The following is a 16,833-nucleotide window of genomic DNA, read 5'->3' as shown; positions in this document are numbered from 1 at the left end:
AAGTGTACGAGTCAGAGCAGACTCACATTTATGAGAGCAGAGATGTACATATATATACATAGCACCGCACATCTTCCAGAGTTCTTTAATGATTTCAAACCTAAGGTTTCCTATGAAATATGACACAGTTATGTGAGGTCATACATTGTAGTGTGACTAGTACTAAAAATCAAATATAAATTATCTGCAGCAGTTAATAATCTTATTTCCCAGATTTCCCTGATGTCAGTTAGAGCCTGCTTTGCTGTCACACCAACATGATTTGAACCCCTATTTAATGTTAGCTGTGGTTTAAAAACCAAAACATGACCCCATCACCTCTCAGGCCAGAAGGGATGACTGGCGTTTTACTCATCTCATTCTAATCTTTAACTCAAGGAAAAAAATACATCAAAATGCACTCTAGAAGGTCTCAAAATGTTACTGTGCTTGGTTTTCCTTTAAAAAGAAATATCAACAGTAAGAAGCCACAAAGGCATTAATGCATTTTAAGAATGTAATATACTCAGGTGAAGTTGCAGAGTTCAGTGGAGCAGGAGTATTTCAACTGCCACCCAGAAAGACAACTGCGTGGGAAATAAAGGGCTGCATTGTCCTTCACTGGACAGGGACCACAAAAAGAATACAATTCAGACTTATCTCCTATGCAAAACTTCTAAAACTTTAATACTTGTTAATTCGCCTCTCAACACTTACACGTACTTTGCATGAATACACTTGGATGAAAACGGCAAACTGGTATCTAGTGTCTTCAGCCTCTGCTGAGCGAAGAGTCAGAGGCTTGAGAAATCATAGAACATTTACAGAAGAAAAAATATTTGCAACTTCAAGTTATTCAACAGGTAATATATTTCTGTAAATAGTGTGGCATAACTACAGCAGTTAAATCACCTAATAAATTTAAACATATTGCCACCTTGATATGTCTACAGTAGACATTGGAAACATCAACTTTTCAATATAACTGCTAAAAGTATCTCTGTTCTCATATAGTAACTACAGAGTTTGCTAAGGCTGTGTGTGTTACCTCCCTCGCCCACGGCAGTGGTACATGAAAATATGGATCAGACATTTACTATTAATTAGCACTAAGTTGAGGTAACAGGTAAGAAAAACAGTAACTACTAATTGGCATTTGCTTATCAGACCATGAAAAGCAGATACGGGTTTATTATCTTAGTTTACATTTGGGCGATGGTATCAATTAGAAAACTTCAATTTGGAAAAATCTCATATTAAAAAAGATACCATCTCCAAACCCTTCAAGACGACAGTTTTAGTATTCACGTTAGTCATTTTAAGATACACGTACAACTTCTACAGTTTGGGAAATAAATTCACTGCTACCTCCAAAGCTGCCTGAACATGTTTTCTACTATAAGCAGAAGAACATTTAACTGAAACAAACAATGGCCATCGTAGAGAAGCCCTGGGCAAAGGAAAGTGTTACTGATTCACCACTGAATTTCAGTTTGGGTGGCAGGGAGGAAAGAGGCGATTTAAATAAAAAGGTTTCAGAACACATAGTACAACTGGCAGCTCTAAAGTTGATCCTTTGTTTAATATTCATTTTACACAATTTCTACAGAAGTTGTTTGGTTTTCTCCCTTAGGAACTGACAGACTTTGCTCTCAGGTGTCTGCTGTACCAGACCGCTCTCCAACAGGTTCTGGAGGTGTCTCTTGTCCTCTTCCACGGTTACCAGAATGATCTCTTTTCCTCTGCCCTCTCCCAGGTGCGTTTCAGAAGATACACAGCAGCATGAAGTCCCCCGACGTTCACCCAGACGGTCTGAGCTTTGCGCCAGATGTGTCCCACTCGCGACAAGGCCTACAACCCAAAAAAACAGCCAGAGAGCGGTGGCGGCTTCACAGTAAGATAATAAGGATAAATTTGCTTTAGAAATTATTTTTGATTATTCTAAATCACATCTGATGGGAGCGTCAAATGACTCTTCAGGTCCAAAACTGTGTTTAAATGTTACTAATTATTGCTCTAAAAATAGATCATCTTCTCTAATGAAGTCAGCTTGCAATTTTTTTCTCACTATATTTTCCTGTGTACATAGGATTGATGTTCCCTCGCAGACATACCTTGGCAAAGCACTTCTTGTCCTGCGTGAGCAGCACGGCCCGGCCGGTCCCCGGCGCGCAGATCCGCCCCATCTCCAGCAGGCAGGCGGGATAGAGATCCCAGTTCTTCTTCTTTGACCCTATCCTGCAAAATACATTAAGATTCCCTTTGTGATCACTGACACACGGTTAACTCTTGTGGGTCTTTCAGACACAATTAACTCATTCACGACCACATTTACTACTGATTTCAACCTGCATTTTTAGCAGACTACATCAATACCTCTTAATTAGGCCAGTTAAGTAACTAGAGAGAACCCTAGCCCTGGCTGTGCGAGCACATGCAGCAGCGGCAGCGAAGCGCGGCAGCTTTTCCAGCTTTTCTCACCTCTTCCCAAACGGCATGTCGGTCACAATGATGTCCACAGAGCCGGTGCGCAGGGGCAGGTTGCAGATGTCCCACTGGATGATGTCTAAGGGTATGCCCGGGGGAGTGCTGCTGCAAGGGCAAAGACCTTTATCTCAGACACGGGTTACTGAGAACGTTTTTAAATTGCGGACGTCTATAACGTCAGCAAAACAATAAATAGGAAAATATGAAGACAGTCAAATGCACCGATGCAAAATGAATTTCTTTACATACAACACTTCAGGAAAACAAAATCGCTTGTACTCTTCCCACCTTTCCTTATTCTCGTTTTTCTTTAGCAGAGAACAGATGTTGTTTGCTGCTCTCTTTACAGCCTGTGGGTTGTTATCACCAGCAATGTGGTAGCAGCTGGGCCATTCTGTAGCTCCCTGCGGAGAAATATTGACAGTAGCCAACACCAGCATCAACCTTGCTTCATTTGAAACAAAACTAACAGAAGAACCACTCAAATATGACAGACTGCAACAGAGCAACTGGAAGGGGATGTCAATAATTTTCCAATTCTGTAACAGATATCTGTTGTAGCTATTATGCACCATAAAGGCTCAAAATACTATTGGATTTAGTTTCTTCCTGCTACAGCTTTGGGAAGGAAAATGAGGTGATTTACAAAAAGTAAATTTGTACCTGTTTAAGAGTTGGTGAGATACTGCTGGAGTTGGCTATTTGGTTATTACCAAGCAAACTTACACGTATTACTCAGTTGCAGATACTGTCAAGTTTTTTAAGTTAAAAAAGACAGGCAGTGTCACCTCGATTGGTATTGCACCTGTACCGCACATGGGATCCACGATGATATCTGTTGGCTGCGGGTCACACAGTCTGAGGAACAAAAAAAAGACGTGGCGAGAAAATTGCAAAAATGTGGATTTCTGTACGGAAGGAAAACTGAGCTATTTTAATCACTTTGATTCTAGCCTTCTAACAAAACAGCTACTTTGTGGTTATTATTTCCATGTGTTAACTAGCATTTTATAAGCAGCAGTACAGTGAAATGCATTTGAGAATGTGATACAGTATTTTGAAAACTGGCTAATGGATCACAGCAAATGTTTACTAAGCTGGAAAACTGTTAAATACAAAGCCCACTACTTCAGCAACTATTCTTTTTTCTATTTTTTTCTTTTTCTTTTTTTTAAGAATTAATAGAAATGGCTTTTGAGGAAGCAGTGAGGGGATAAAGGATCTAACTTTTGAAACAAAACAACTTAATGACTGAGAATAAGATAATAGCAGGCAATTGCACTGACCTAAGCATGCCATAGGCGAGAGTTGAACGAAGAGTTGTGGGTCCAAAATGCGTAATATTTCTTCTGTGAAGACTCTCTTCAGTTAATGCAATGCCCACAACTACTTCATTGTTGTGAATATTCAGAAGAACCTAAAGAAAAAAAAAAACTTGAACTGAATTTCAGCAGTAACAGAGGTTTTCCATAGTATGCCTGGTAAAGATTTATGAGAATCTTAGATGGTAATTTAAAAGCCAGGAAATACCTACAAAAGAGCATTCTTGGAAGAAAAGCAATGCACCATTTGTAACGGCAACAGCGGACAAAATTCAGGAGAGCATTCGCGCATTTTCCTTCACACAGAATGAGAACAAGCATTTTCTCTTTCACACAGAATCTTCTGCACAAGACTTCAAAAAGTGCTATAACTATTCTGCTGTTTTTAACAAGTTCTGGTTTGTAAGTAGGGGGGAGTGGAGGGTAAGTCCTGCAAGTCACAGGGAAGCAGCTGCAAAACAGCAATAAAAATCACATTCCTGGTCCGCTCCACCATAGTCATTTGGAAGGTGAAAACATTATTACAGGACAGCCCTTAATAGACCTGCAAGAAAAACTTCAGGTTTTCTGCCCCTCAGAAACAGAGGCCCCACACTGTGGGTGGACCACGAGTGCTGGATGTCCTCCCAGATCTCTGCTTTCCCTGTGATAGGAAATAAACCCTGGACAGTTCATGTTAACCTTTTGTGTGCCCTTCCGCCACAAAATGACAGCTTCTAGATGGAAAATCTCGTGTTAGCTTACACTGAAACAAAATGATGGATTAAACAAAGACTTAATGAGGTACAAGTAAAGCACTGGGCACCCACAATACATTTGTGTGTGGGACCAAATGTTATAGAGAGGCAGCACTGGGCACCAGAGCTTTTGCTGTGGGGAGGGAGAGGGAAAAGCTGTTCAGCTCCAGCTCAGCTCTGCGGGGCAGTGCCGTGGTTAACGCAGCAGACACGGGTGTTTGCAGAGGGACACACCAGCTCACTGACAGCCAGCGCTGGGCTCTGAGGACACACAACACGCCAGGGAAATGAAGGCTCCTGAGCTGGCCGTGACTTTGGCACTACCGATTTTTAGTTCCAGAGGCACCTTTTGCAGGCATTGTGGAGATCCCTACGCATCGGGGGTTTTTACAGTAGGCACAGCACTGTACCTCCACGTCAAAGTTGGTCATGTCGGCTTTCCACTGGAAGTGCTCCTGCACGGCCCCGCCGAAGTCCCTCGCAGCCTCGTTGGACGTGAAGCCGTGCCTGTCCCCCGCTCGATTGCACGTCACACGGAACTTCAGCACCTTTGCGTCCCCTTCGCCCACCTTACCCTCACCGGCCTTGGTCTCGCTCCCAGGACCCGCCTGCAACTCGTCTTTAGCATCCGACTGTTCGTTCTCCTCCTCCTCCCCATTTTGGGGTGCCTGTCCCGCTGTCTCCTCGGTGTCCTGCCCGCTGGTGGGTTCTGTCCCCGCAGTGCCTGGGGCACCGTCCTCCTCTGCACTGACGTCTTTGTGAGCTGCTCCTTCCTCCGCTCCATCCTCATTCAGTTTCTCTTTGCTCGCTGTTCTCTGCAGATTATGTTTTTTGCGTTTTGTCTTTTTCTTTTTCAAGCTGTTGTTCAGCTCCCACACTTTCAACGGATCAGACCAAGGCAGCTTTTTAACCAAATCTTCCAAATCCTTTAGGGCATCTTCCTTTAAAACACAAAAAAGTTGTGCTTTGAAGTCACTCCCTCCCTTTAAAAGCTATCCGTTTTTTTAAGTCTCTCAAATTAGTTTCCTATACATGTAACCCACTGCACGTTTAAGCAAAGCTTACAGCTTTTTGTGCAATTTTTGCTATAACTAGACTGAATTGCACTTTAAGGCACAGGACTCATAGTATTTCATCATTTATCTTGTCAAATAAACAGATGACACTAAATTAAGTGACCAAAGCGACACTTTACTGTCCTGAGTGTGACCGATGGGCATGGTATCGGCTCTTATCCGAGACCGCCTGAGGAACATGAGCAAATGAAGAAATTCTGTCAGACAACACAACTGCACTTCCATTGACAAGCCAGCAAAGAGGAATGGGGATAATATCACAAATAAAATAAAAAAACCTTGTTCATAAAACAGAACACTTTCTGAAACCAGTCTTAAATTAAAAACCCACTCTAAAACCCATAACTGATCAGAAAAAGAGAAGAAACTCACCTTGCTCTCTTTAAATTGATAGTCTTTGAACTCCTGAACGACCACAAATAAATTATCCACTGATCTGAGGCGGTGCACCTACAAGACACGAGAAGCCGCAGGGTCACGTTACGTGCCTGTGTTTGCTGGAATTACAGTTTTGGCATTTAATCTACATTTCAGAGACCACATTTTTCCACTTTTGGTTTTCTCGATACGGGGGTTACGGGTCTGCCCGCGAAGCCAATGCAGCTCCCGAGACCGCGAGCGCAGCAGCGGCGTTTTGAACAGGTTTTACCGCGAACGCCTTTGAACCGGCGTGTTCGGATCCCGGGATCCCGCCCGGTGCAACCGGGGGAGCGCGGAGCCCGCACGGACCTGCGGCAGCGCCCCGGCCGGCACCTCGAAGTAGATCTTGCCCCGGTCCCTGCTGATCCGGGAGGCCGAGCCCAGCTTCTCCTGCACCTCGGCGGCCGCCGTCAGCTCGAACCCGGTGGGCACGGTGGCGCCGATCACGGCCGCCAGCTCCGCGCCCTCCTCGGTCGGGCCCTGAGCGCCGCCGGCCGCCTCCGTTCCCGCCATGGCCCCGCCGGGCCCCGCCCGCCCCGGGCCGCGACCGCCGAGCCGGGCCCGCGGCCCCGCCGCCTCCCGCCGCGCAACCGGCACCACGCGACGCGCAACCGGCCCCTTCCGCTTCCGGCCGCGCGCCGCCCCCGCCGCTGCGGCTGGCGGCAGCGCCTCCTGCTGCCCGGCGGCGGGAGCGCGGTGCCCGCGGGCACGGAACGGGCGCGGAACGGACACGGGATGGGAACGGGCACGGAACGGGCACGGGAACGGACACGGGATGGGAACGGGCACGGAACGGGCACGGGAACGGACACGGGATGGGAACGGGCACGGGATGGGAACGGGCACGAAACGGGCACGGGATGGGAACGGGAACGGGCACGGGATGGGAACGGGCACGGGACGGGAACGGGCACGGGATGGGAACGGGCACGGGATGGGAACGGGCACGGGAACGGGCACGGGATGGGAACGGGCACGGGACGGGAACGGGATGGGAACGGGCACGGGAACGGGCACGGGATGGGAATGGGCGCGGAACGGGCACGGAACGGGCACGGGATGGGAACGGGCACGGAACGGGCACGGGAACGGACACGGGATGGGAACGGGCACGGGATGGGAACGGGCACGAAACGGGCACGGGATGGGAACGGGAACGGGCACGGGATGGGAACGGGCACGGGACGGGAACGGGCACGGGATGGGAACGGGCACGGGATGGGAACGGGCACGGGAACGGGCACGGGATGGGAACGGGCACGGGACGGGAACGGGATGGGAACGGGCACGGGAACGGGCACGGGATGGGAACGGGCGCGGAACGGGCACGGAACGGGCACGGGACGGGAACGGGCACGGAACGGGCACGGGATGGGAACGGGAACGGGCACGGGATGGGAACGGGCACGGGACGGGAACGGGATGGGAACGGGCACGGGAACGGGCACGGGATGGGAACGGGCACGGAACGGGCACGGGATGGGAACGGGAACGGGCACGGGATGGGAACGGGCGCGGAACGGGCACGGAACGGGCACGGGACGGGAACGGGCACGGAACGGGCACGGGATGGGAACGGGAACGGGCACGGGATGGGAACGGGCACGGGACGGGAACGGGATGGGAACGGGCACGGGAACGGGCACGGGATGGGAACGGGCGCGGAACGGGCACGGGCGCGGAACGGGCTGCGGCGCGGGAGCAGCCGCTCGGTTGTGCCCAGGCGCGGTAGGGCAGCGGCTGTCGGCCGTGCCCGTGGCCCGGGAACCGCTCCCGGCGGGGCAGCGGGTCTGTGTCCGACACGCGGCTGCGAGGAGCGGGAGGGCGGGCGGGGAACGGCGGGGCCGGCACGCGTGCCGCTCGGCCGCTGCTCCCGTGTCACGGCGGTCACGGGCACGCCGCGGCGCCGGGGCCGGGGCCGGTGCGCGGCCGGGCTGCGGGGCCGCTGTGCACAGGTTCCCGCGGTCCCGGTGCCGCCCGGTGCGCAACGGGCCCGTGCGGGAATCCGGCTGCTTCGGGTGCAAACACGGGCGGCCGCTTCTGGTTTTTTCCCTTGTTACAAGAAGCACTGAATTTCCTTCATCTTCTGGCTGTTGTCTTTGGTGTGTTTCCAGCGCTAGAATTGGGTTTTACATTAAAAAATACCTGCTAAATAGGTGTTTTCAGGAGACACGGAGACAGGCCGCCCTCAGTATCTTCCATGACTGTGCCAGTATGACAAAGCGTGAACCGAATGAAGCCAAAAGGCACTGTTTTTCCTCCTCTCTTCCTCAAAACCCACAGTTGCCTTTTCCCAGCACTGGATTTAGAAATGCAAACTGTCCATGCGGTTGCTCCACAGCTGCAGTGGGTGCTGCCAGCAGCTCTGTGTTCTGCTGCGTGTTACACCTGGCCCGCGGTGCCGTTTCGGCGGCAGCAGGACCGGGCAGCACTCTGCCCCCAGCCCGCTGAACATCCTGCTCTCCGAGAGGTGTGTGAGGGGTGCTGCAGACAGGGAAGATGTGCGGTTTATTCCAGAGGTATATTTTGAACTCGTGATTTGAGTCTGGAAATATAGAATTGAACCCATGGAACGCATGGTTCAATTGGGATACTGAACTTGGCTTGCTGAGCTACTTTCACTAGCAGAATTTTCAGCATAGTTTGGTGAAGGTGTTTGCCAGACACTTAAATGGATTCCATATGTCTGGCCTATCAGCAGCAGCTCTGACCTTTTGCAGTTGGTCTCAGATGGAAAGGTGAGAACCGGTAATCAGCCTGCGATGCTTCAGCCCTTGAAACCCGTCCAAGCACCACTCAGAATCACCTCCTGCCAGTGGCCGGGCCCGCAGCAGCTGAAGGCATCTGTTGCCTCAGACCCCTGCCAGACTTTCTTAGAATACTACCACGCTTTGCTTTCCTCCTAAAAACTCCTGCTGTGCCCTGTAAATGCAGAGCTGAAGCATCTTTCCATTTAAGTAGGTGTCTGGTGCACCGAGGGAGCGGCGGCAGCGCCCGGGAGCCCGCGGCGAAGGTGCTGGTGCTGCTCCCGGACGGCCAGGGCTGCAGACGTGGGCTTTCCTTGGCTGGGGAGCTGCTGGGGAGAAAGGAGACCTTGGCACTCACAGATCAGTTACTCAGGTACGGTGATTAAAGGCCTATTGGCAAATGACAGCACGAAGGCTCCGTAAGAAGGCCTAGCACCGCGATTTTCTGACCTCTGGATCAGTTTTTTTGCTTTGGTTGTTGCTTCTGGGGTAACCTGAGTGACTGTCTTAGATCAGAGAATTAAATCCTGTTTTGAGCTTCCTGTCCCTTCATTCCCAGCACTTGAATGTCCGGTGATGCACATCCCGGGTGCACCTCCGGTGGTTGCTCTGCCGTGGTGTGTGCCCATTGCCATCAAAACAAGCTGGCTGAACATGGCAGATCTTTGCTGTCATTCTGCCTCGCTCCGCTTCCTTCTGGAGCAACAGCAAGCTTGCAGGGCATCTGGTTTTTTATTTAAACGTGTGCATTGAGCAGTGACATCCAAAGCTATCTCTCCCAATACAACAGTGTTGTGAGCAGTGCATGAGCTTCCCAGTGACAAAGGCAGGTGGGGCGCTGGGCTCTGTCCTGCTGCAGCCCTGCTGCAGCGCTGCTTGTCCCCTGCACCCGCTCTGCCCGCTCCCCATGCTGCGTCACCTGCTGCGGTGCCTCGCTGCGCACAAACCTCCCCTGGGTTTACCGCGGAGCTGAGGGCCAAGTGCTGGGGTTTGTTCTGATAACTACTTGCCAACTGGCAGCCAAGTTTACTTTGAGATCACTTAGTAAAGAGAAGATTTGTACACACGCATCAATTAACAAAAAGGCAAAGAGGAAGTAGTTTACAATTCCAATTTTTTTCGTGGGATTTTAATCTCAAACAGTGCTGGTAACATCTGAATGAAGAGCGGATAGACAGCCCGTGCTGTGAGCTGCAAACCAGTCAGACGTAATGGTGTCAGGTGTAATGGGACCCAGTCCCTATGCCGCCCCAGTGCCTGCGTGGGGAAGAGGAGCCGCCCAGCCCAGGAGCTCTTGCTCTTCCAGCCGGGGATGCGATTTCATGGTCTTGAATCTGCTCTGACATCCAGAAAATGGGGATTTGTCAAAGTGTCTGCTGAGCCAGCATAAGCTTTAAAGACTGGAAAACTAGTAATCCCTGAACTTATTTCTAACAGCTCTGGGAGCAAAGCCACGGTGTGTTTTTATGATTTTCTGTCTTTGTACCTGAGCTCGCCGTCTTTAGGGGAGAGAGAGGGGGAAGGACAGGGATACATGGACACATTTGTTCCCTGTGACAGGGCACTGTGACAGGAGCTGAGTAAACAGGGCCATTCACACGGCATCTTTCAAACCCCAGGGCAGGTTTGTGCAATGTTCAGTCCATCTGCTGCTGAAACTGCCGTCACTGGACAACAGCTGTGAAGCTTCTCTGCCTGCCACAGTGCAGAATGGACGGCCCTCTGCATAAATCACCGTCAGATACACCCAGGCTTCCCTGTTGTCAGTAAATTACTGCAGCGTCTCTGCCTTGCCACTATCAGGACTTGCCTATATTTGTAAAATGTTCCTCACTAATGATGGAAGTTTGTTTTCTTAGGAGATTTAATGGAAACAGCAAAGCATCCTCAGGTGTCTGCTGAGAGCAGTGGCTCCCAGGTCCATTGGGGTGTCACATCCTTCCATCGTCAGTCAAAACTTCCCCATGCGACCAGCACACGTGGCTGGGAAGAAAACAGTATTCGCGCTTGGTGCGTTCCTGTAAGTGGCGTTATGCCAGCTGCGGCATTGTCCACAGCACTCACAAGTTTTTAAACGCTGTAAATTTGCTGATTCTTTCATCAGCAGACTGCTCAAGTCTCCGGTTGGTGCTGGGTTTAGCTCCTGCTGAGGCCGGAGTCAGCAGGACTTTGCAGGTCCTTCCCGCGGCTGAGGGCGCTCGGTGTGCGCGGCTCCAGCCGGCGATTCAGAGCCGGCCGACTGCGTTCACGGGGTTCAAATCCTGCAGCTCCATCGAGACCGCACGCAAGAGAAGGGCTGCAGAAAGAGCCCGTTACCACCGACCAACCACCATTTAAAGGAAGCAAATCTTCTGCTTTCTCCCTGCTACTTAAAGGAAGTTCTTTAATCGAAAGGGAACTGTAATAACGAGAATCTGAACTGGAGATCTGCTTGTCCCGGTTACCGCTGCTCCAGTCGCAGCCTCTGGCTGTTTTAACGGATGCACTGTCACAGGATATAGACATTTCTGAAGCTGAAATCTGTTTAATGAAGTTTGAAAGCCAAATATTATCGGTTGGTTTAATCATAGCCATAGTGGGCCAAGAGAGGAATAACCAAGCCGGGGTGATTTCTCCTCACAGGAGCTGTCTGGTCCTGCGTGAACGTTCCGAATCTCCAGGTCACTGTCAACTGCTTCAGTGGCCAGAACTGGGTGACTCTGCAGGCTGGGAAACCTCACAGGTGCCACTAATTAGGGGGGATGAGGATAATCTCATCGTGGCCCCACAATGTGCCTTGTTGTGTTTTCTGTTACACCTGACCTATCTGATTAGCTCCTAACCGAGTTCAAAAGGATATGGAGGCAACAAGAATATAAAACTTCCGTGGGAAACCACAGACACTGATGAGCGTCTTCGTAGTTTGCGTTTCTGTTTTCCTAATACCTTTCGTTTGAAGCTTTGTTTTCCTAACAGCTAATTTATTAGCGAGTAAAGTGAGGCTTGCCTATTAAAAGACCTGCTAAATATCACTTAGGGGCCAGAACAGGGTCTAATAGAATTATAAAGTCTCTTTATTTTTTTTCCAGAAAAGTGATCTTATAAAGTCTTTTTATTTATTCTCCAGGATGGAATCTTGCAAGATCAATAACGTATTGAAATATCAAACCAGTTCTATAACTCACCTGCCATTAAACTCTCTGTGACCCTGCTATGGGGATGTGAGGGCTCGTAAGGCTCCAAGCTGTTGTTCTAACGTCTGTCCTGCTAAGCTGCACATTCAGAAGATGCATTAGGTGCTCAGAATTGCTGCTATCTCTGATATTTTGAGCAGAGAAAGATCGGTTTCAGCCTCTGTTCCGTAAACCAGGCTGCTGTATTCAAAGTGGTGGCGCATTTGTGCTTTGACCTCTTTCTTTCTCTGAAGTCACAGTAATAAGCACCTGTCAGTAAAACTGCCTATCCATAAAGGCTGTTGTTTCAGGCCTTTGTTGATGAGTTGATGAGTTGTTTCCGACTCATCGCTAGTCATTTCTGTGGTAGAAAAAGCAAAATTATTTTAGTGCATGCAGGGACATCTGAGGTGACAGATGTCTGGGAATCGCTGTGTGCAGCGTGTGCAGTGTGAGCAGTGTGTGCAGTGCGTGCAGTGTGAGCAGTGTGAGCAGTGCAGCATGTGCAGTGTGAGCAGTGTGTGCAGTGCATGCAGTGCAGCGTGTGCAGTGTGAGCAGTGTGTGCAGTGTGAGCAGTGTGTGCAGTGCAGCGTGTGCAGTGTGTGCAGTGTGAGCAGTGCGTGCAGTGCAGCGTGTGCAGTGTGTGCAGTGCGTGCAGTGCGTGCAGTGCAGCGTGTGCAGTGTGAGCAGTGCGTGCAGTGCAGCGTGTGCAGTGTGTGCAGTGTGAGCAGTGTGTGCAGTGCAGCGTGTGCAGTGTGTGCAGTGTGAGCAGTGCGTGCAGTGCAGCGTGTGCAGTGTGTGCAGTGCGTGCAGTGCAGTGTGTGCAGCTTGGGGGCTTCGCCGCGACATTGCAATCCCGAAACAGCAGAACCTGGGCCAAAATGTGAGTGGCCTTTGTGACAATGACTCTGCTGAGAATTGTCTCAGCCTGTGTCTAACCTGCATGGGTGTTGCAGCTGAATACAATTGCCAACAGTTTAGCTTAATTGTTATCCGATTTCTTCAAATGTGTCCTACATAGACATTTTTAATTATGTCACTAAATGGAAATTCTTCTGTTAAGAGTATCTGAAAAAAGATTGGCAAACACTAACACACTTAAAAGACCTTTTGGGGAGCCTGGGCTTTTGGCTTTTATTTTTTAAAATCTATTAGACTGATCTACTGGTAAAAATTCATTTATGTTTTAAACATAACTGCTCTTAAGTGGGAAGCCTGCACTGTCTTTTAACATGTGAAACAGTTTGATTGCCTACTTGAAGTCTGTTTTGCACAAAAATACACCTTTGGAATCAAATCCCTGTGCTTTTGATTTGTGGAGCAGAAAAGCTGCCGAGAGTGGCTGTACGAGGAGGTTGTGGCGCCAGGAGGCTGGTCCTGGCGAGCCACTCGAAAGGGGTTTCCGTGAGCGAAATGACCGAATCTCGCTTATTAACACACAGAAAGAGACGAGAGATGACATTTGCAGAGCAGGATCTACCCAAATCCATCTGTGCCTCTAAGTGGGCCATGACAAGCACTGAGTTCAGTCCATGATCTGTGCTCATCTGCTCACGGAGCTGGTTTCACCCCGGGAGCACCGACACGTGCAGATCGGAAATCTCGCTTAGAAAAGTGCGTTTCAAGAGAAGAATATCATCTGGACAGTGAGAGGTCTGGATGCTGCAGGTGTGTGAAACAGAGGATGTCAGCAAGGGGAGAACAGCATGCAATGAGAGACTTGCACGAGGGTCACATCGCATCTGCGTTAACCCTGAGCCAGCGTTCTTGGTGCTTTGAGATTGCCAGGTGAAAACATTCCTGTCTTTACAAATAGCTTTTCGGGGTATTTGTACGTGAAGAACAGCAAAAGCTAGATCATGGTTCAGGTGATGCTTCCATCTGTGCTTCACTCTTCCTCAAAAAGAAATTATTGACTCCTGCACATGGGAGGACAATCGGAAGAGACTAAGAAGTGGAAAACTGTCCATGTGCTCCCACCTTGCTAGAGAACAGGAGGTGGAAGAAGAAAGATTCAAAGTGGCGATACTAGGAGAAATCTGTGTTCTACATTTAGGCACAATAAAAAAAGGAGCTGGTAAGAGGTTTAGCTGACTTGTGACTGCTGCCAGACTTCTGAACAATTCTGAAAACATTCTTAAAGAAAAGTTCAGCACCTTCACCCCATTTCAAAGATAGATCAGGGGAAATTTAAAAGAAAAAAAGAGAAAATATGTGATATCTTTCTTCCTTTTTTTTTCCTTGGGAGCTTTGGGAGCATCTGAGGAAAATCCGTGACTGTCTTCCCCTCCCATTCCCTCTGCGCCGTGTTCATTCCACGTGCTGGCAGCTGCTGCTGGGATCTGGACTCGCCGCGCGCGCGTGGCCGGCGGACGCTCCTCTCCCTCCCTGGCGACGGTTTATCAGTCTCCGTGTTTAACACGGTGTCAGCAACCCTGCGACGTGGTCCCTTCTGGGAGCGTTGTGCAGGGAGCGTCATGATGACAAACAGCACTCTGCAAACACTGCGTTTTCTGCTATTTGTTCTCTGCCAAACACAGCAGCTCCTTTGGTCCTCGGTACTCACAGTTCACAGGGGCACTTGTAGACATTTACATGTGATTCATATTCATACTCATTAGGAGTTGGACTTGATGATCCTGTGGGTCCCCTCCAACTCAGGACATTCTATGCTATTTCTGTGGGTGGACAGACCTTGCTCTTCAAGGGAACGAGGTAATCCTGAATAACACATACACGTACTACTGCACCTTCATCCTGAATAATTTTTAGAAGATGATGTCAGTAGGTAAGGTGAAAACTCAGACCTGATAATAAAACTTCCATTCCAAGCCTCCTGTCACTGTGGGGTCTCAGGAAGCACCACTGATCTGTGTAAATTCTTCACACATTGATGTGCTCTTTTAGGCCAGAAATACGTTCTGGTTTACATATGAACTTTGCAGTATTATTGTTCTATGATTAATGTTCTTTTAAAGCAAATATCTGACTGATTACTTAACAGATTCTACAGCACCGCATTTTTAAGAGTCTAAGGGGAGATGCTTTCCGAGTTAGATATTGTTGAACTCAATCTGTGGAATCAGATGCGGCGAATCCAGACTTCACTTGACCCCCAGCTCTCTGGCATTGAATTATGAAGGTATTTTAAAGTGAAACTGGGAAAGTTGTGCAACTCCACAGGGAGCACAGTCTAGAACAAACTCCAGGTTTAAATTTTCTCACTGTTTTTCAGCAATTTAGTGATTTGTTTGTTCTATATCCATGACTACGCAGCAGTTAGAAGCAGACTTTTCTCATCAAATGTGGCGCATCTGAAACACTTGCAGGCGTCACAGCCGCTCCTAGCTCGTCGGCCTCCCGGGCTGCGGACACCGATCCTCTGGCAGGTTCTCCGCCTTTCTAAGAAACCTTTGCCCCTCGCCCTGCGCCCGGAGGAACCTCCAGCGCCAGACAGTGACCTCTCTGAGCTACAGAACAACCAGGCCGGAGAATCGAGACTTGTTACTTTGGGATTCTGAAACACGACGGCTCATCAGACTCGTTCCATAGGGCCAGAGGATGACGCTTGTGGAGTCATGAGTCCGATTTACTGCTGATACGGGTCATTCGCTCTAATTCCGATCTGTGAGATCTTGTTTTGGAGGGCGTAAAAATCCCTCCATAGAGTTACACCCCTCACCCAGGCGTGCTCATGGCTTTTGCAGTTTGCTGTACTTGTGAAGTGGTGTGTATGTTTTATTTAGTGTATGTTTTATTTAATGTATGTCTGATGCAGTTTCCAAGGGACCAACTTTCCTGCATTTTGGTGAAGACTGCAGGGAAAAACAACAAATAGCATTATGCTGCGGGATGTTGGAGGTGGCTCCTGAATGGGAACGCAAAGTGTTGTTCAATCAGTTGTACTGTTTTGTGGGGTAAATCAGTGTGGACGTGAACTTCGTGAAGGCGCCAGTCTTCCCGCGTTGGTGGCTTTCCCTGCCCGGCCATTCCCTGGTGCTTCCACGTCGTGGGAGAGTGCGGAGGTGTCAGCCGCTACTTCTGCTGACCTGGTTCTTCTCTTTTAACCTGGATACTCTGTGAACTGGAGCTGCCTTGGGTGGGAAGTGACAGCTGAGGGAACACGAACCGACTGCTCTTCCCCCACGTTCCAACCTGAACCGCACTTCCACAGCGAGCCGCTTGTGGGTTAGTGGTGTTTAATTGTGTGGAGAATACGCTAGAGCACAAACCTTGTAGCATCGATGCAGAGTTTTTATAGCATTTTAAAAAACGTGCAGCTGAAGGGCTGCAGCGTTTTGCGCGCTGTCCGCCCGCGGCCCGACGCGTTCTGCCGGTGAGGAAACGGGCCGCCGCGGGTGGTTTTCTGAGGAAACGGTGCCCGCGCTGGCCGGGCCCTGCGCACCGCGGGCCCCGCGGCCCGTGCCGCCGTCGGCTCCGCTCCCTCGGCCGGCACGCCAGGGCTGCGCGCCAACAGCTGGCGATGGAACCGCTCGGGCAGGAGCCGAGACCGGGAGCGGAAGGGCACGGGGGAAGGACGCCAGGGGAACGAGCCACAGCTGCCGGCGGTGGCCGAGCCAGGGCCGCATCACCCTGCGCCGTTTGCCTTGGGCCAGGAGAGCGGAGAGGAGCTGGTGATGCTCGAGACAACTTTAGTCTTTCTCTGTAAATATTTCTGGGCTGTCTGCACATCTGCCTGGGGAAAAAAAACTAGCCAAAATCTGGGACTAAACCTCTGTGAAAACACTCTATTCCACTTTTAAGTGCAAGGAGAATGAGAAGATGAGCAGGTATGAGGTGAGAGGGCTGGCGGACCCGCTCAGTGACTACAGACGTGGGCACGAGGGTGCTGTGAGATCCACGCAGCTCGGGCCGTGCGGCAGGAACAGGAGCCTCGGAGCTTGTCTGTAAG

At 49.9% G+C, this 16,833-nt stretch overlaps 1 protein-coding gene across 2 annotated transcripts; it reads right to left on the bottom strand.

Moving 5' to 3' along the window:
- Nucleotides 1-831: 831 nt before the first annotated feature.
- On the bottom strand, nucleotides 832-6,626 carry THUMPD3 (THUMP domain containing 3). Of its 2 annotated transcripts, none has more exons than XM_065642634.1 (9): nucleotides 6,331-6,626; nucleotides 5,974-6,051; nucleotides 4,936-5,466; nucleotides 3,753-3,883; nucleotides 3,255-3,324; nucleotides 2,755-2,870; nucleotides 2,461-2,571; nucleotides 2,094-2,217; nucleotides 832-1,830 (listed from the first exon to the last, which is right to left on the bottom strand). In XM_065642634.1, the coding sequence occupies exons 1-9, from the start codon at nucleotides 6,532-6,534 to the stop codon at nucleotides 1,699-1,701; spliced, it is 1,497 nt and encodes a 498-aa protein (XP_065498706.1). In that variant the 5' UTR covers nucleotides 6,535-6,626; the 3' UTR covers nucleotides 832-1,698. The 2 variants fall into 2 exon arrangements, with proteins under 2 accessions (XP_065498706.1, XP_065498707.1); XM_065642635.1 differs by having other exon boundaries at nucleotides 2,461-2,568.
- Nucleotides 6,627-16,833: the final 10,207 nt, after the last annotated feature.

Source organism: Caloenas nicobarica, chromosome 11 (assembly GCF_036013445.1).
Source record: "Caloenas nicobarica isolate bCalNic1 chromosome 11, bCalNic1.hap1, whole genome shotgun sequence".
Lineage (NCBI taxonomy): Eukaryota > Metazoa > Chordata > Aves > Columbiformes > Columbidae > Caloenas > Caloenas nicobarica.
Note: the sequence above shows the minus strand (reverse complement) of the source record. Positions and strands in the feature narration are given on the sequence as shown.